At 53.9% G+C, this 19,587-nt stretch overlaps 2 protein-coding genes across 18 annotated transcripts in view; both read right to left on the reverse strand.

Annotated features, from left to right (window-relative positions):
* Window positions 1-689: 689 nt before the first annotated feature.
* KCNK16 (potassium two pore domain channel subfamily K member 16) lies at window positions 690-7,596 on the reverse strand. Its single transcript, XM_025418659.3, is given in 6 exon segments — window positions 690-1,721; window positions 2,005-2,170; window positions 3,027-3,161; window positions 3,163-3,194; window positions 4,268-4,382; window positions 7,285-7,596. Coding segments are annotated over 6 exon segments (885 nt in total). The 5' UTR covers window positions 7,498-7,596; the 3' UTR covers window positions 690-1,497.
* A 2,959-nt stretch (window positions 7,597-10,555) lies between these two features.
* KIF6 (kinesin family member 6) overlaps window positions 10,556-19,587 on the reverse strand; it is a 380,576-nt gene continuing 371,544 nt past the window's right edge. For 11 of the 17 annotated variants that reach the window (XM_025418668.3, XM_025418661.3, XM_025418670.3 and 8 more), the window contains one exon: window positions 18,091-19,587. Coding sequence is in view for 5 of the 17 variants with exons in the window: in XM_025418670.3 (XP_025274455.3) it covers window positions 19,577-19,587 (11 nt within the window). In the remaining 12 variants the exon portion in view is untranslated. The other 6 variants (XM_025418664.3, XM_025418672.3, XM_025418662.3 and 3 more) reach the window with 5 other exon arrangements.

Consider the following 19,587-nt stretch of genomic DNA (forward strand, 5'->3'; position numbering starts at 1 on the left):
AGCCAACTTTATTGTCTCAGGGCCCCAGCCTAAGTTCCTGGACCTTGGGACTATCACCAAGGACTTGCCACCTGTCAGGTCCTCCCTGGAGCTCTTGAAACACCCCCCTTCCCCCTGTGTACAAAGTTGAGGGAGCCCAGCTGATCACCACTTGCCTCTGAATCTGGGAGGCAAGAGGATCCTTGACCAGTGGGCTTGTCCATTCCCTGCTTCTGAAGAGGCTCCCCACCTCCCTTCCTGGAGGAAGGGTCCAGGGCATGAAGGAGTCCCCTGGGGGATCTTCAGTTTCCCAGGCTTCTTCTCCATATCAGCAAGTCCCGGGGTGTAGATCTTGTCTACAAGAGGTCAGGTCTCTTGCTGCTGTAGATCCTTCCCTGTGCGTCCCATCTCAGCCTCCTCTGCTTTGCGGCCTTGCCTCAGTCCTGTCCAGGGCCTTCCCAGCCATTTGTGGGCCTGCCTTGATGGCAGAGGTAGGGGCAGAGGTCTGGAGTCCTCGATGAGGTTGGGCTTTGGGTGGACTGGTCTCAATCTCTCCTCTCCTTCTGGCCAGAGATGTCACAGTCCCGTAGGAGAAAGGCCAGGGCTGCAGAGCACATTCCCAAAGGAGGCCTGGCCTCCATGGAGCTCGTTTCCTGGGGATCTCTTGGGATCTGCTGGCTCCCTGTCTTCCCAGGGTGTGTTTGGAAAGGCTCTTAAGACAGGTGCTCAGAGGGGGTGATGAGGTCAAGGGGTGTCCTGAGGAATCAGGGGAGGCCACACTCAGGAAAGTAGGTGGGACACCCAGGAGCTCCGCCTTGTTGACGGAGAGCTCTAGACCTCTGGGCAAGGGGAACTGCTTTGAGAAGCAGCTGTCGGCTTCCTGAGGGCGGATAATCCTGTTTGCACGTAGATGCTCCAAAGTCCTTGCCCAGCCTCTCTCCTTGACCTTCCCTGCTAGTCACCCCCATGGGCTCTTGTCAGACCCCTCTACCCCATCATAGCATCTTGGTACCGGGTTGGGACCTCTCTGCTTGTCTAGTCCTTCTGGTGGACGAAACGTGCACGGAGAGCAGGAGCTTTCACTGTTGGGTCTCCCAGAGCCTGGCTCTCTCCACACAGTGGGGTGGGGGCCTGAGCCATCACTTTGTGCTTGTATCAAATGAGCTGAAAATAAAGTCACCCTTTGTTTGCAGACCTGTATGAAGTCTCCTGGGTGGGGGGGCACAGGGAGGGCACCACGGAGATTTGGCCAGAGTGATCCATGTCTGGATTCACACTTGGGCGAGGGCCTTTGGGACAGCAACACACGTCTCACTCCACACACATCTGTCATTCATCCTGTCCTCCATCCCCTTGCAGTAACTTGCTTGGACATCCCACCTCCTTTGCTCTCTGGAGAGCTCCTGAGGCCAGCCCTGGCTGGGAAGGGAGTGGGGAAAGACATGGAACAGGAAGTCCAGAAGGCATACAGGGGTGGGGTGGGGGAAGCAGGAGGAGCTCCTGGGGCCACTGGAGACCTCATGCAGAGATGGGGATCTTCTGAGGTCTGGGGAGCCCATCCATCTCGGGGGCTCCTCCGTCCTTGAGGCTGAGTCCCCTGCTGAGAAGCCAGAGCTGGGAGCACCTGTGTAGAAGCAGGGGGCCTAGTGGGAGGATCAGCGCCAGCCATGCCAGGCCCAGGAGGATCCAGATGGCGGCCAGGCTCCGGTACACGGAGATGTAATGCTTGCTGGGGTCCGTGCCTGGCAAGGGAAGGAGACATGATAAATGCCACAGGGGTCCCTGCCGGCCTCTCCATACCAAGGATCTGCAGTGGAGGTCCCTGGGGGAGAGGGTCATGGGTCCCGGGGCCACCGATGTCTAAGGATATTGTGATAATCCCCAGAGGCCTCACAAACCATTTGTTGCCCTCAAAGAACCAGGGACTATCATCTGATTCTCACTACTTACCTCCTGCTGACATCTCCCCATCCCCCCCAATCCCTGCGGCCCCTGCCCGGAGATACGTGACCGCCTTGTTCTCACCGACAACATAGTCCCCGAAACCGATGGTGCTGAGAGTGATGAAGGCGAAGTAGAAGCCTTCCCCGAAGCTCCAGCCCTCCACGTGGCTGAAGACCATGGGTGGGCAGATGAGAATGACCAGTGTCCCCAGGGTCAGGAACAGAGCCAGGCCTAGGATCTGCAGCAGCTGGGAACAAGAGAGTCTGTGTCTGAGTCTACTTGGAACGCCCCAGGATGGAGGAGGGGGGAGACAAATCTGGGAGTGGAGCTGGGCCATGGCCACGTTCCCTTTTTTGGCCTGGAGACCTTTGGGCTGGTGGTTGTATTCTGTGTGTGCGCTTTTGCTCAGGCCAGGGAAATATTTGGTCAGAGGGATTTCATGAGTGGGTCAGGTTGGAATTTGGAGACTCCTTTGGGCCTGAGGGTCACATCTGGTCAGGCCTCCTGGGGACTCAGATCTGGGATGGAGGACGGCCATCTGAACTATCCCAGATTCCTCTGCACCTCTGCCCTCCCTTACTGAGCCTGGCTTTGCAAGGGGCTGGCCAAGGGGGTGGGCCCTGGGGGAGTGCTGGGTGGCTTGGAGTTTATTTTCAACGGGGCTGGAGTTCTAGGATGACCACAGAGATGCACCACCCAGATCCCCCTTCAAAGAAGACCTTGTGGACCAGCCGTCAGCCAGTGGCCTCCAGCTCTGAGCATCTTTGAGGCATACCTTGGCTACAGAGAAGTGCCTGGCCCAAGGGCACACCCTTCCCAGGGAGGCCACCCGGTGTGTGATTGAGGCCAGCATATGGCCCTGGCCAGTTCAGCCCCCTTGTGGGACCCCTCTGATGGCCACACACGTGCTGCAGAATGAGGGGCCTGTCCAAGTCTTTGTTCCAGCCTGATCACAATTCAGCTTCTGCTTCCGCGTAACCCTTTCCTCCACAAGTATCTACCCCTCAGACCCTGCCCGCCGAACTGTGGCTCAGTGTCAACTTCTATTTTCACCCCTCAACAGAGCTCATCCCAGCAGGACTGTAAGGAGGAAGGGGCCCTACCTGGGAGCGCCTGGGCTGCTCCTCCCACCTCTCGAGGGTAGCCAGGTGGGCGTGCAGCCCTGCACCCAAGTGGTTGAGGAAGATCGCGTTGAGTGGGATGCCCACCAAGGCGTAGAAGACACAGAAGACCTGGCCCTGCCTCCGTGCTGGGTGCCAGGTTGCCATATCCTACAGGGCAAGGAGGAGGGTGCAAATGTGGAGAAGCGAGAGTTCAGAACTGCCTCCCCCACAGACTGTAGCAGAGGGTGGTCTTCTATTACCTCTGGGGGGTAGAGGGGAAGCTCCTCTGTTTCCAAGAACCTTCTTTCCCACCCCTCCCCCCGCTAGAATGATCTCTATTTGTAAGACTCCTGCTTGTCTTGGAGGGCCCATCTCCAATGACACTGCCTCTAGGAAGCCCTCCTGACTGCCACCCTCCTCCTCTCTACTAGAAGTGATTCCCCATAGTGCTTAATGTCATTCCTGTTTAATTGTCTATGTTGCCTTGTACTATTGTTTTTTGTGTGCTTATCTTATTCCTCTTCATTGGATCAGAGGCTCCTGGAGGTCTGAGCCTGCCTGGGTCTGATCCAACTCCCTCCGCTTCAGTTTTCACCCAAGCTCAAGGAAGATGTGTAGAATTGAACTGAATTGAATGGATGGGGAAACCATGAGTATTGGGGGGTCTGGGGGCTTCCTTGGGAGAGGTGGCATGGGTTTTCTAGGTGAGGGGGTGTAGCAGATGCTGTTGGTGATCTGTGCCCTCGGGACACCTGGGATACCACCTGCAGCTTGGGGGGCTGTTCCTGTACACACAGGTGTGGCTCTCCATCCCAAGTCCCTGCATCTCTCTCTCCCTGGGAGTTTGGCTTGGTCTGTGGGCGAGTTTCAAGTACTGGAGAGTTGGCTCATCCAGGATCAGCTCTCAGCCAGCAAGGGCCGGAGTCCGTAGCTAAGTAGCCCCGCTTCCTCGCTCCTCAAGGCACCGTGCTAAGGCTGGGGCTCTGCTTGGCCTCTCAGAGGGTCCCAGGGGGAGCGAGGCCAGTGGCCCGAACTAGGACTCTGCTCATCAGTGTGAACCTCGCTGCCTCTTTTCTTTTCCTGTCCTATGTTCCCACTTTTGACTCGTTCCTGCTTCTCAACTTGCACTTCCTGGAATCATCTCCTAGATAAAACCACATCCTGGTCTCAGTGTCTGCTCTGGGGAGCCCAAAACCAAGACAGGGGCTTTGGGGAGGCCCTTCCCCACCCCGACCCTTTACCTATGGTGGTGACAACCGTGCCTGCAAAGAAGAAACTGCTGCCGAAGTCCCAGTTGCTGGGGTTGGTGGAGTTGCCTTTGGGGTTCACACCCTTCACCCAGGCTTCCATGATGACCTGTGTGAGGGTGGGGTGGGGGGTGCGGGAGGAAGAGGTAGCTGATGGCCCCTGCTGGTGACCAAGCTCTCTGCTGGGTGCTTTCCTCTGATCTCATTTAACTCTATTCTTAGATGCTCTCATTTCCGTTTAGTAGATAAGGCTATCGGAGTAGCAAAACGATTTGCCCAAGGTCGTTGGGTTCCAGATCCACTGCTTGTTCCATAGGCCAAGGCTGGCTGAGGTGTGGGCTGTAAATGTGGGCTGGGGGAGGGGAAAGGGGCCTAAGGAGGAAGAGGGTGTTGAAAGGGTGAGCCAGGTGGGAGACGCTGCCTATGGCCAGCAGTGGGAGGTGTAGGTGTGTTGTGAGGACAACGGGAAGATTTCAGGTTGGATGCTCCCAGAAGGGCTTCCTGGGGAATGTGGAGTTTGGGGGCCGCAGGGAAGCCATGGGGCTGCCCTCCCACAGGGTGGATGGTAGAGATAGGGAACCCTGTGTTCTCTGAACTGCCTGGTGAGCTGGCTGCTTTGCTTTGCTCTTTGCTATCCCCTGGTGAGGCCCAGTCCAGGCCTATAAGAGAAATTCCATCAGAGGCCAGACCAAAGGTCAGAGGTGTAGCCAGTGTTGATGTGTGGTATGTTGTATGTATGCGATGTGCATGGGTACTCTGTGTTGCATGTGTGCGGGTGTGTTGAGTATGTGTTTACACAACCTGAACCCTTGTGGGCCCAAGCCTAAGCCCCTCTGTCCCTGGGCCCAGCCCTCTTGGAGATGGTTAGGGATCCCTCTCCAGTCTGCTCCCCCAGGGCCCTCCCCTGTCGCCTTGCATTGTCCCAGGCAGCACACAGCCTTGCCACTTGATAGAGCTCCCAAATCAGGAGGAGGCCGTGGGGGAGGGGGCCACTCCAGTTCCTAGTTCCTATGGGAACTGATTCCTCGCTGCCTGGGTAAGTGTGCTCCCTGCCAGGGTGGGGTGGCCCTGGTAGGCTGGGCCTGTCTAGGAGTCATGACACAGGCTGTCTGCTTTTCTTCACTTTGGCAGAACTGGTCCCTTCAGACATGTGGACTTTGGTCTAGCTCCCTTTCCCACACCCCTAGAGAGGCCAGGATGGAACATTCCGGAACATGCTCGCTCTCTCAAGACCCTCACCCTTGGGACTAGCACTTGCCCTAGGGCCACGGTCAACCTGAAGCTCTCCATCCTGCTGAGGAAGGGGCCTTGATTCGGTGAGGGTACTGAGTGTGGGGCCCCCAACGTGACCTTCTAGTTTTCTCTAAGCATCCACATGTGATAGAGAAAGTCAGACATGAGTCCCGTGAAACCAGGCAAGGCCTTTTTCTTATGGAGGAGTCTCTAATACTGCTTCTGGTGCTGTTAGTAGCTTCTTCCTCTTGTACTAGTCTCGTATGTTCTGGAATCCTATCCCAGCATTCTTCCTATTGGCCAGCCATCCCCTGGCCACTGAGGCTCCCCCAAAAGGAGGCTGGGGAGGCCAGGGTTGGGTGTTGTTAATCAGTGGCTGAGGCTGCCATCGTCATCGTTTACAGAGCTAGTTAGATCCCTGCTACCAATCCTTCCCACACCCTCTGGCTCTGGGGTTTCACCTCTGACGCTAGGCTGAGGGAGGAGGAGGTGTCAGGGCCTCCAGGGCAAATGCCTTATTCCGGAGGTCTTGGGAGGCTCCAGAGCCCTTCTCAGCCCCATAGGGGTGCTATGGCCCCAGCCCTCTACTGGCGGAGAGCAAGGAAGCCTCAGTTCCCGGGAGAAAGGGCCTGGACAGGTCTCTCACATCTGCGGAAAATTCTCTCTGACCACCCAGCCCACCCCTCATCTTCTAGGCCAGCTCTTCTCCATCTTGAGGGTATGGGCATGGACTGGAGGGCTTTTTAACGATAGGCTGCTGGCCCTGTCCCCAGACTCCTGGTCTGGAGTGTCCGGGGTGGGGTGCGATCGTTGGCGTTTCTAAGGGACCCCCAGGTGATGTGTTGCAGCCGGTCCACACTTTGAGAGCTGCCACTCTCGGTTGTGTCCTGCCCACCCCCAACCCAGCGCTTCTGCTAATTTGCATGGCGAAGAGCAACTGGCCTGGGGGTGAGTTCTGTCTCTATCACTGACTGGGCAGTCTTGCCAACACTCCACTCCTCTGTGCCTCAGTTTCCATCTGCCAGCAGGAGCCGGTGATAGTAATAGGTTATTATGAGGAAATACACCTAAAAGGTGGCTCCAGAGGATGGATCGTGACTGCTCCGACCCCATCACGGTGACCCCGTTCTCCACTGTTTTAGGCACATCGTAAATGCTCACTAAGTGCCAGTTATCTTTGCGGTGACTCTGCACTGGGCTTGTTCCTTTGTGGTTGGTGTTGTCATTCACAGCCTCCCCTGATCTCAAAGGCGTTCACAACACCCTGGTTTTGCCCTGCTTCTAAGACAGAGGGCGTTGGGGGCCTGCTCTGCCACCAGAGAGAGCCCCCTACGCACACCTTGCTGGCCAAGCTGTCGCCCGGGCCACTGCTCACCAGGCACCGGGAGACGACAGAGGATTAGCAGCCCTGGGGGTGCGGGAGGGGGAGGGCAGAGCCTGGGAGAAGGAAATTTGCAAAGTGTTGATAGCACTGACACACAGTCCACGTTTATGCAGCAAGCAGCAGCTTAAAAAGGGCTTTTGATTGGCTGCAAATGTCTGCAGCACATATGGGGTTATTCTCCTCGCCTTCTAGATGGGGGAGATTTGGGACCAGTGAGTGTCAGCGATCTGCTCAATGTCACGCAGCAATCTAGTTCTAGACCTGGGGCCAGAATCCAGCACCAGTCCCCCCCACGCTGCTTCCAAACAGGGCATCAGGCCCCGGGGCGTAGCTCTGGACCTGCCGCAGGAACCCCCATTCCGCCCACCATCCCACACCAGCAGCTCCCCTTCACCTGCACAAACTGCTCCAGGGCCCGCTGGTCCAGGCAGGTGTAGTTCTCCAGGAAGCGCAGCTTCTCGAACTGAAATTGGTCTCTGGACTGAGCCTCCGCCTGCTTCTCCAGCAGCTGGAAGACAGTGGCGCCGAGCAGCAGGTAGCAGACGTAGGCCAGCAGCAGGGGCAGCACCCGGCCGCCCCGGCAGCTGCAGAGCCTGGCTTGGGGCATGGTGTGGCCAGGACTTGCCAGGACCCTGGGGCTGCCTACGGGAGGAGAGGTGGGAAGCCCCCGGGGACCCGTGCCCAGCCTCCTGCCTGCCTCGCCCTCCTCGTCCTCCTCGGCACAGGTGTCTGGAGGCTGCGGAGTCTATTTGAACAGTGCAGCTCAGCTTGGCTGCACTAAGTGGCTCCAGTGCAAACAGGCCTGTCACCCCCAACCAGCCTTTTATTTTTTTTTTTAAACTTTACCATGGAGAGCACCAGTCAGTGGCATGGACCCCTCAAAGAGAGTTACGGGGTGCTCCTGAGGACCATCTTGTCTTACCCTCTGTCTCTAAGTTGGATAGATGTTTCTGGATCAAATCAGATGCTTCTCCTTTGTTCTGCCCAGGCCTGAATGGGTGCCCTCCGCAGCCCCCAGGATTTCACCCATGACGCTTCAGGCTCCCAAACTGGGAAGAAGTCAGGATGGTGGGGAGACCCTGGGTGGCACAGTTGGTTGAGCGGCTGACTCTTGGTTTCAGTTCAGGTCATGATCTCAGGGTCCTGGGTTCGAGCCCTGCATCCAGCTCCAGGCTCAGTGTGGAGTCTACTTGAGATTCTATCTCTCCCTCCTCCTCTACCTCTCCTACTCGTGTGCGCTTTCCTTCTTTAAAATAAATAAATAAAATCTTAAAAAAGAAATCAGAATGGGAGTGAATATGTCTTGTGCCCAGTTGCCCTGGCTACAGAATGGGGCCGGGAGGATTAATCTGCCTATTGGGGGAACCCGAAGATAAGTAAACTGGGTGACAAATCAGAGCAAAGCAAATAGACACACAACAGCCTCCATCAGGAGCAGCACCAGGGTTGACGCTCCTCATCAGTGGGACACATTTGCTTCATAGCTTTTGCTGATAGTTTTCTGTGCTTGAAAGCCTTTGGCAGTTTCCCTTCAGAGCATACTCTATTGGTAAGATGTAGGTGTGGATTAAAAAAAAAAAAAAAAGCTAAAAGTATATCCTGACTTGAGATGTTCACAGTGGCTCACTCTGGGGAGTGCAATCGAGGATGTTTTCCTCTCTTTCTCTTCTTTGCTTGTGTGTGAGTTTGCAATAACTTCATTGAGACATAAGCCACATATCATTCGCACTTTCATTTATTTATTTTTTAAAAGATTTTATGTTTTTGAGACAGAGAGAGAGAGAGAGAGAGAGAACCAACAGGGGCATGGACAGAGGGATGGGGGAAGCAGATTCCCCTCTGAGCAGGGGGCCCAATGTGGGGCTCAATCGCAGGACCCTGAGATCATGACCTGAGCCGAAGGCAGGGCCTTAACCAACTGAGCCACCCACGTGCCCCTCATTCACACTTTTAAAATATACAGTCAAATGGTTTTTAGTATATTCAGAAGCATGCAACTCTCCCCACAATCCCCTATCCCCACAAGCCCTCATCCCCCATCCACCCAGCCTGTCCTCGGGCCTCTGGCAGCATCCATCTGCTGTCTCTGGGTTTCTCTCTTCTGGACATTTCATAGAAATCCAATCGTATTGTATGTAGCCTTTTGTGTCTGGCCTCTTGGTGTAATGTTTTCAAGGTTCATCCATACTATGGTGTGTGTCAGTACTTCATCCTTTTTTTTTTTTTCAAGATTTTATTTAGTTATTAATGACACACACACACACACACACACACACAGCGGCAGAGACACAGGCAGGCAGAGGGAGAAGCAGGCTCCATATAGGGAGCCCGATGCGGGACCGATCCCAGGGCTCCAGGATCACTCCCTAGGCTGAAGGCTGCTGCTAAACTGCTGAGCCACCTGGGCTGCCCCCTTCATCCTTCTTTATATCTGTGTCATATTTCATTGTATGGATAGTGCAACATTTTATTTACCCATTTATCAGTTGATAGATGTTTGGGTTGTTTCTACTTCTTGGCTATAATGAGCAATGCTGCCACGAATATTCATGCACAAGTTTTGGTGGGGATGTATGTTTTCATGTCTCTAGGAGTGTGGAGTGCTGGTCGCGGGTCACTCTAAATTTTTGAGAGATGCCAGACTGTTTTCCAAGGTGGCCGCACCATTGTACCTTCGCACTGGCAGTGTGTGAAGGATCCAAGTTCTCTGCTCACGTTTTCCTGTGATGAGCTGTGGCTGCAGGACAACACGAGCCGACTGCCTACATCCTTTCCCTCCTTCCTGGCTCACGGAGCCCCACTTGTGTACTTGTCAGCCCCAGGCAATGGAGCGTGATTGGTCTAACCCATCATGATAATCCTGCTCCCCCTGCTCTTAGCTGGGTTCCCAGGGGAGCAGCCCTGAGGGGGGATCTGTGTATAAGCAGCAGAGCAGGGGAAGGCTGAGAAGAATGTGGGGCAAGTGAGGCCAAACAGGGGTCGACAGTCCCAGCTCAGCCTGGTTCCTGGAGACCCCTGATGGGGACTGCACGCCCCGTGAGTCCCAGGTGGAAGCAGGGGAGCGGGGCTTTCGTCATCCCACACCAACTGGTTGTTGAGGCATCTCTGCCTCCACACACCAGTAGGCAAAATAGCTCCAGTAGGCTGTGGGCAGTGCACTGGAGCCCCAGGTCATTGGGAGGCCAGGCCATCGGAAGCAGAAATACATCGGAGGGGAGAGGGGGACAGAAATGGGGAGAGTATCAGAGGATTGACAGTGCCCTTTGCACCCACCCACGTTCCTGGCTCCCTTGCTGCTGGGGCGGCCGCGTGACCCAGCTCTGGCCAGTTAGAGGTGTGCGGAGCCTGCTGTGGGGGTGTGGGGTAAAGCTCTGCCGTCCCCGCCCTGCTGAGGGCTCAGCTGCGGCCCCACCACTCCCCACATGGAGAACCGGCCCTGCCCAGCCACCTCGCGTCCTTCAGGGAACGGTCAAGATTGTTGCAAAGACACTCAGCTGATTCCTGCACACACCTCTCCCTGGATCTCAAAAATGTTAGAAACTTAAGCCCTGTTTGTTCAAGCCACTGTTAGGTATCCTGTTACTTCCCAATGACTATACACGTTTTGGCCATTGTTGTTGTTAATTGTTCAAGGTTTATTTGAGTTGGAAGACACATGAACACACTGCAGTTATCTTAAGTAATTGAAACAATTTGTGGTAGGAAGCTGGGAGCCGCTGGCGTTCTGGAACGACGGAGCCCGTGTCTTCACTCCTGCTTACTATCAGGCTCTGTCCCCTCTCCTCGTGCGGTGCCCCCCTCACTCGTCCCAGCCAGGCCGGCCATTCCCTCCCTGGCTCTGCCCCAGAATTTCTCTCAAGGCCGGTCCCCTGGCTTCCCCTTGGCAGTCAGCCGCTGTTGTCCTCTGCTTCTTTCTCATCATACGTCTTGCTTCAGATCATCTGGGCGAGGCCACATGTCCAAGAGCCCCTTTTCCCATGGGCCACTTCACAGGTGGCGGGCGATCCTTGAGTCAAGTGCCAACTTCAGCCACTCTGGCCCAGCCAGGGGTGTGAGGGCATCATCCGTGCAGGTGTCACTTGGTGTCACTGTGGGGAAGGCCAATACCATGGCCTGTATGTCCAGGACAAGGGAGGGGAAGAGAGAGACGTTGTAGAAAGTAAAAGCCAGGGGGAGAATTTTACCATTTCAAGTACGGGAATGATAATGTCGTGGGGGTACGGGTATAGTGTCGTGGGGTTCTTGATCTGCTCTACGGCCCAAAGCAGAACAACAAATAACGGGGAGCTGGGGTGCAGCAGGATGTGGAGGCTGCACATGGGGACATGCCAGCGCTGTCACCGGCGCTGCCTCTGCGTCCTCCGAAGCACCTCATGTCATCCCTGGGCGTGGCACCTGCCTTCTTTGTCATCTTGCTCCTTCTGGGTTCCTCGAAGCCACCTGGGGCCAAGCTGTCCTGTATGAGGTTCTCCTACACCCAGAGCGTCCCCCCCGACTCGGTGCTGTGCTGGGATGTGGCCTTGCCTTGGAGGAGGAAGGAAGCATCGAGATTCACAAAACTCACCCTTGGCTGGTTTTTCTTTGTGGTCCGGGAAGATGGGGTGACAGAGTGTTGGCCACCATCTTATCATTACAGACTTGCTAGTTCTTGACTTTAAGCTCCGGTTGTAGTTACACCTGCAAGACCAGATAATGATCAAATCCTCTTTTATTGCCCTAGAGAAGCTCAACGTGTGAAGAGTTCTGTCGTGTATCATTTGGAAAGCTCATCCGTTGGCGTCTGCGGGATCTCAGGCAGGTCTTAGCAACCTCTTTAGCCCGAGTGCCCTTGACGGGTCTGGACACCATCCACAGGTAACGGCGGTGGTTCTAAGGTGGAGGGAACTGAAGGGAAGGAGCACACCTGTGTGGGAGAAAGGGGTGGGTGCAGGGGGCCAGAGGTACTTCTCTGGTGTGCTGTGGTGGAGGGAGGGCTGGATGGGCCTTCACTAGAGCCTCCCTCCATCATCTCAGGTCCTGGACAGGCTCACTGGGGGACAAGACACTCCATTCCCTGGTGGCTGACCTATGGAGAATCTTCTGTGTGTCAGCAAATGGTCTTCCCCCTTGCCCGGCTGCTTGCTCTCCCCTTCCGGGTCTCCTTCTTCTGCTCTACTCCTGGTGGCACCCACTGCCTGTGTCCTGTTCTCACGCTCACTTTTCAAAAGACACCCAAAGACCTGGCTGGAGTTTAGGATCGAGTCCTCTTCAGGGGCACTTCCAGTACTTAGGAAAACCCCCAAGAGCACGTAGTGGTCATGCTGGGTGGTCGTGTAATGGCGGAGTTGGTGGATGGGGGTCAAGCCAAGAGGCCCACAGAGGCGATCTTCTTTCTCTCTCCCTTGACTCATTCAGCACACACTCATGCTGAGCCCTCTGTGCCTGGACCCCTGTTTCTGCCACTCCCTCTGTTGGTTGAGGCCTCACTCTGTCGGGTTTAGGGGAGAGCCCTCATGGCCATGGGGACCTGCCCTGCTCACCCACTGCTCTGTCCCCTGCTCTACACCTTCTCACGTGGGCACCCGCCGCTGTGAGTGATGGATGGACACGGGGCATGATTTATGATTCCTTCCAGGGAATGATTGCTTGCTAATGGGCAGAGCCAATTTGTGCTCCCCGAGTGGGGAGGGCAAAATCAATTAATGGAGAGTCTAACCTGGTCAGGCCTGATGGCAGAGTGTGGCCTGACATCCGGCCGTGATAAGGGACTTTCTGAGGCTGAACTAATAAAGAGATTGGAGGAAAAAGAAGAAAAACAAAACCCCTCTCAGATCAATTTCGTGTACAATGGGCAGAGAATGCAGAGCAAACAGAGCAGCTGGGCACGGGCCTCTTTCCGTCTGAATGAGCCCCGAGATAAGGAAGAGGACAGGCCGCCACCCCGCCAACCAACATCGGTATTCACTCGGGGACTCACTCGATAGGCACATATCCGCGCAAATGAGAAAGGGCACGTTCCAGACCGGAACTAGAGGGAGAAGATAAGGCTTACCTGCCCCAGGTACGTGCCCTGTGAGTAAAGGGCAAGAGGAGAGAGGGAGCCCTGCTTTCTGACCCTGCCTCCCTGACCCCACCGGATTGGCGGCTGCTCGAGGCCAGAGCAGCAGGTTCTGCATGTGGCCTTCTGGGCTCCTGGATGTGCTCCTGGGTCCCCCCACCATGAAGGGTGTCAGAGAGTGTCCTGGGTGGAGGTGGGTGTGGCATAGGTTTGTTGGGGGCCTCACCCTCTTGGCCAAGAGAGTGTGATCTCTGGGAGCTCCAGCCCAACTGTGTGGCCAGCAGAGAGGAGGGACAAAGCTGAGGGGTGATTTGAGGGAAAGGCTTAAAACAAACAAACACAGCTGGTATTGACCTTGTTCAGATTTTCCATTGTTTTTTTTTTTTTTTTTAATTTTAATTTTTGGAGCAGCAGGATTCCTTTCTCACATGCCGTCTTTCCCTGTGCCCCAGTACGTAGTACCATGAAGAGTGGAACTCTAGTTGAAGTTGGAGAGGGGGCTCCCACTTTTACTGGCTCCAAGGCCTTGATGGCAAGAATCCCTCACTCGTGATTTTGAAATAAATGCCCTTGCTTCAGTTGGGCTTACCTCAGAGCAGATCCTGAGGCAAAATCTGTGTGGGGGCAGCTCATGTGGGAAGTGATCTCAGGAAATAATCCCAAGATAGTGGGGAAGAGAGACAGGGGGGCGGTCAGTATGAGGTGAGTTATTGAACAGGTGACCTCTGGGAAACTGTGTGGGACACACTTCAGAGTTGTCCCACAGGAAGGCGAAGAAGGTGGGGGTGTTTATCCACCAGCCCCCACCCCTCATTAGTTGGGGATTGTTCCAGGAGGGGTTAACTCCTGCGTTGCTGGCCTGCCCTGCATTGGGGTGGAGAGTGCTCTTGTGGCCAAAGAGAACTTTCAGGTAGGGACAGACAGGTACCTGAGACAGGAGACCCTTGGCGTGGATGGGGGCTGTTCACTAAAGCTACATGGGACCTCCAGGTGAGCTGGGGGACATGGGCAGGACACCGCCAGTGTCTATCAGACTCTTAATTCTCTACTCTTTCTTCTGAGTCATTGTGGTTGGTAAGTCCTGCAGGGCAGTAGCTTATCTGTGGAACTTAATGAAGGAGTGGTTCAGCTTGTAAGACAAATGCCCTTGGGAGACGATAGGAATGGAAATGCAAAGGGGTCATTAAGGGATCTATGTCTCCTTACATCTGCATATTATGAAAAACCCAGAGTGGTAAGATGCATTAGAGCAAAATCAGAAATAAGCCCAGGAAGACATGGACCAGGATGTAGGTGTGGAGTGTTGACCAGGTACAGCCCATCTTGGTGGAGCCTCCCTAGGGCCCGGGAGACATAGTGATTGGAGGAACTGGGAGTACAGATAAGGTTAGGGCTGCTCCTGTTTACATAAGCAATTCGATTGAAATTGTGCCAAATTCATGAGTCCACGTGAGGTATCATTGTTTTATTGGTGAAGATTTGGAATGTAGTAGAGAACAGGTACTCATGGATTTGTTTCTTGTCAATTCAATGGGTCCAAAGATCCTTCGTCCTGTGTCTGATATTTTTCCTATGTGAGAGTCACTCAAGTTAGCAGGTCAGCATCATTCTGGTAGTCTAGTCTTGAGCAATGTTGTGAACGGAATGATCTGTTCACCAAGCTGTTCTCCCAGAACCAGGGATTGACCAAGGGGCCCCAGCACAACTCCATAGGCATTAATCCTAGAGTACCTTGGAGCAACTGGTCAACCACCCCATGCAAGAATAACCTGAAGGAAGAAAAGAGAATGAGGTCCACATGAGAATGGTCAGTGATGCTGTTGGCCATAGCAGGTCCCAGCACTAGAGGGAGATTTAGAAGCTTTCTGACAAGGCCCTTCAAAGTGTTGGGTGCTCTGAGGCATGGTTGAGGGCATCTTCTGGCCTGGCTTTAAGGAAAGTCATGGGAAAGGCAAACCCAAAAGATATTTCAGAGGAGAGATGAGAATAGTATCTCACACCTGGGACAGGGAGTGCAGGGGGATGAGGCTGGTCTGGGGAAGAGCTGCCTTCTCAAGACTAGGAGTTGAGTGAAGTAAGAGGGAGGGATCCCTCATCAGCTTCCTGCTTGCTGGTTGCTCTGAGTTTCCCCCAATGTGCATACAATGGGCTCAGCCTTGCTTGCTGGCACTTGGCAATGGAAACCCGAATAGAGCAGCTAACCCTAAAAAAGTTTGCCACTTCCTCCCTTGCCCTTACAGCAGCATCCAGGCCCATAACCACTGGCTACTTTCCACACAGGAGATGGAACCCATGTCAAAGGAAATGCTTTTTCTCCTCCCACATTTTACATGGATATTTTCAACTTCTAACATTTCACAGCCAACTTTTCCACATCTCCTGTGCCTTGTTGCCCCAGTAGACCCTTGGACACACATCATGAAATACTCTCCCTCCATATTCTTTGATGGCTCAAATCTCCCAAGTCCCCTTATTTGCCATGCTCCTCATTTCTAATCGACTGCTCAGCCCCAGCCCTCTTCACATCATCAAACCCAACCTGCCATTCTAGCCCTAACCCTGCCTCTTACCCCCCTTGACAGTGAGCCCAGGCCCATCCTATCCCACCCAACTCCTTCTGAGCTCAGATTCCCTTATTTGTTTGTTGTCCATCTCCCTAGTTAGAATATAAGCTGAAGAGGGCTGGCACTTTCTCTGTCCTCATGCTCTGAGTCATTGGAACTCAGTCATTCTTGGTAGCAGATTCCTTGATGAACGTGGAGCCTGACATGGGGCTTGGTCTCACGATTCTGAGCTCGTGAGAGCCGAAACCAAGAGTCAGACACTTAACTGACTGTGCCACAGGGGCCCACCCTTTAAATGTTTTTGACCTTTGTTTAGAAACTCACTGAAAACAGTTTGACTCTCTTGAGGCTTACTTTTTTATTTTTTTTTTAACATGTTGTCAGGTAGGACCAGAATAGCTTTGATCAATGGCTAATTTGGCCTCACGTCCAAGGCAATACCTTACGGGATTTCTGTTCAATGACTCTTTTGTGAGAAGGTTTCTCAACACTGTGGCTGTTGGGAGTATGAACTATTCCTAAACCTGTGTTATTTCTGGAAATTGTTTTGCTTGCTCCTTTCTGGTGGTTCTTTCCCTGGCCCTGAGCGATTTCCTCCCTGAGCAGCTTGCGCTGCTCAGCCGTGAGCCGAAGCTTTGACAGTACCCTCTGGAGATCTTTGGAGTGTCTGCTCTCAGTCTGCAGCGCTCGCATCTCTGGTACTTGGCCTTGCCCCTGGAGGCCACCTTGGCCTCCTGGGCCACCAACCCTCTCCTTGTTCAACTCAGGAAACCACTTGGCGCCCCCTGGTGGCCTTTCCCTGAACTGGGGCCTAAGCCCCGCACGCGGTAAGTTGTAGCAATGGTAGGGCTCACCTCATTGTTTCCCTTCTCTGGCGGGTCAGTGTCCTCTAGTGCCTTTTTCCAGCATCTGAAAGCCATTGCCTTATACGTTTTGTCTAGTTTTCAGTTAATGAAAGCAGGAGGGTAAATCAGGTCTATCTATGGCTCTATCATGGCCATAAGAAGTGTCCTACTTTTTCATACACAGCTAACTCTCAAGGGCATTCCGTAGGCAGCATGGAAGCAGAGTGAACTCTGAGAAATTCCACATCTAGTCATATATTATGAGAACTGTAAGGGCTGGAAGTCGACCACAGAGACTGGACTCTGTCTCTGGATTTCAGTATCTGTGTCTGTTAGCTATTGCTACCATCAATGCTCCATAACAAATCACCCCAAGTCTCAGTGGCTTATGTCACCAAGCATTTCTTCTTATGATATTGGGTCTTTGGGTCAGCCACGGTTCAGCTGATCTGGCCTGGACTTGAAGGGGAAGCTCTGCTCCAGGCTTCAGGTCTGCTGGGCCCGGCCCCAAGCTGTAGGCTGGGCTCAGATCTGCTCTCTGTATGTTCTGGGATGTAGGCTGAAGGGGCAGCTCCTATCCCCGGCATGTTCTTCTCAAGGCAGATCCCTGGAGTGCAAAGAGACAAGCCTGAGCACAAAAGTACATGTCAGGCTTCTGCTTACATCATGTTTGCTAACATCCCATTAACCAAGGCAAGTCACAGGACCAAGCCCAAATTTAAGGGGTTGGAAAGTATACCCTGCTGCCATGAGGCCATGGCAAAGTTTTGGATGTATAATTTTATTACAGGGGTAAAGTCTTAAGACTGGTTATTCATTCTACCACAGTTTCTCTATCTGCTTCCTACAAATCCCTTTTAGCAAGATCTGAGCAAGGCCTCCTCCTAACATCTCCTGTCAAGTGACTAGCAGAGCAAATTGAATTCTAGTAGGGACTGGGCTGGAGTCACTGGCCAGGCTGCTTTCCAGAAGATGTTTTGGAGAGCTCCACAGTTTGGCCTGGAGTGAACTCAGACGCTCTACTGAGCTCAGGATTGCTGCTGGATAGTCTTTTTTTGGAGCATTGCATCCATGTCTCCCATTTTAGAGGCCAGTGAATTAAGGGGAAGACACTCCGTGCTGGAGCACGTGTCCATGTCAAAGGCCCAGCTTCCATTGTTGGGGGGCACCTGGAGAGGGAGCTCCCTGTCTGGTTGCTGCACACACTTTGTGTATGGCTCTCTCCCGGCAGGATGCCATGGCCCAGCTATCTGTTTTTCTCTCTTCATTTCCTCTTCTGCCTTTGTGATTACTCCAGGACTGTGGGTTCACACTCTGTGTGGGGCCATACCACACATCTCTGTCAATAGGGCCTTTGGATCCCGGAGATAAGTTCTCAGCAGGAGATCCAAAGTCAATAGACTCTAAGCAGCTCTAGAAGGCAGAAGGCACTAAGGTGTGCCGGGTACCCTGGTGCTGTCTCCAAGGGGCTCTGGCCAACTCCACGCTGCCTTCAGCATTCTTGAGAGTGCATGTCTGTTTGCTACATGTGTGCCCTATGGACTCAGAGAGGCTTCTGGGATCAGGCTGTAAGGGCTCTGTTTGACTTTCCTGGGTTCTACATACTTTATGAGGACTTACTATGAGCCACAGAACTATGAGTGCCAGAAGCTGGCCAGAGAGACTGGACTCTGCCTCCATGGGCCTCAGCCTCAGAGCCAGGTTAGAGGTGTGGGACAGATGCGAACCCAAGAAGTAGGAGATCTGGCCACTCATTAATTGAAGGAGTATTTATTCAGTACCAACTTGTTCTGGGAACACAGTGATGAGCAAGACGTATAGGTCCTTGTTGTCATGGAGCTTAGAGTCTTGGGGGAGGGGTGGCAGGCCATAAAAAATAAGCAAATAAAACAAGATGATACGTAGTGATGAGGAAAATAAAAAAGAAATGGGGGTGGCTCTAGTTGGACGATCAGGGAAAGGCACCCCCCCGGTAGGGGGCAGGAGGGGACACTTGTTACAAAGGAGTTATTAGAAGCCGGCCCCTCCACTTAGTTTCAGTTTTCTAATATTATCAATGAGGAGTGGATTAGAGGGGCTCTATGGACAGTCTGGCTGTGAGATGTGATCCTCTACCGTCTCCTGCACGATCCTTTTACCCAGTCCTGGATTGGGGAGAAAATAAGCCAGTTATATGTATTTTCTCTCTGTTCTCTCTCCAGGGTGGCAGGTCATGTATTTATAGGACAGAGATAGTGGGAGCGGGAGACGAACGCTTTTGTTCACTTAGCTTCATCTCAGGTGCCATTCGTCTCCCCCCTCCACACCCCTCCCCAACTGTCGCTGGCTTGGGATCTTGCCGCCACTGCCCTTACGCAGGCCAGGTGGCAGTTCTCCAAGGGCCTCCTGAGGACTGGCCCACCATCCCCTGGGTCTGTATCATGCAGCCAGGCCCTGGAGTGCTGAAAAGGTTCACTGAGGTAAGCCCCCGGCAGCTCTGTTCCCCTGGTAGGAACGGGAAGTCAGCCCAAATCCTGCAGAGCCCCAAGTGGCTGGGTAAGGATATGAGGCCCATGGTGCCCTCTCAAGCTCTCTGCAGAGCCCCTGGGAGCCGTCTACTGCTCTCGGGGTGCAGCGATGTCCTTGGACCCTGCTGGGTGGGGGGCTCCCTGGAGATAGGCTGATTCGGGTGCTGCCTGTGGGTCATCAGGGCCGTGAGGGTGATGGTGGAAGGTTTGGTTTGGGAGATCAGGACTGACCATCAGGATGCTTTGTATTCCACTGCTTTGTCTTTGGCTCCAGCCCCCTGTCCTGCCTGGCTTACCCCAGCCATTCCTGGGCCCTAAATCTGGCTGCTAGGTAGCTAAAAATAACAGATTACCCTTTCTCCCACATTCTACCAGCATGAACTTCCCCTGCCACTACACTAACTCATAATATCCCAGTTTTATAACCGACTATGTGAAACACCACGACAAGAGTGAGCAGAAGCCCTTGACCTGCCCCCGGCACCCTGGCACTGTGTGGTCCGGCCAGCAGCTCCAGCACCCACGGCAAGGATGGCGTCAGAAGCCCTAGCCCCAGCCTCGCTGGCAGCCTCCAGGACCCTGTCCTGAAGCAAATGCAGCCCCTCCTGTTGGAACCCAAATCACGAGTTGCGCCCAGCAGCCTACAGATCACGTCTGAAGCCAGGATGAGTGAGAAAAGACACCTTCCTTCACCTGGACTCCCTTCTTGCTGCCACAGTGCACGGCTGGACATCTACTGGAAAC

This window comes from Canis lupus, chromosome 12, assembly GCF_003254725.2.
Source record: "Canis lupus dingo isolate Sandy chromosome 12, ASM325472v2, whole genome shotgun sequence".
NCBI lineage: Eukaryota > Metazoa > Chordata > Mammalia > Carnivora > Canidae > Canis > Canis lupus.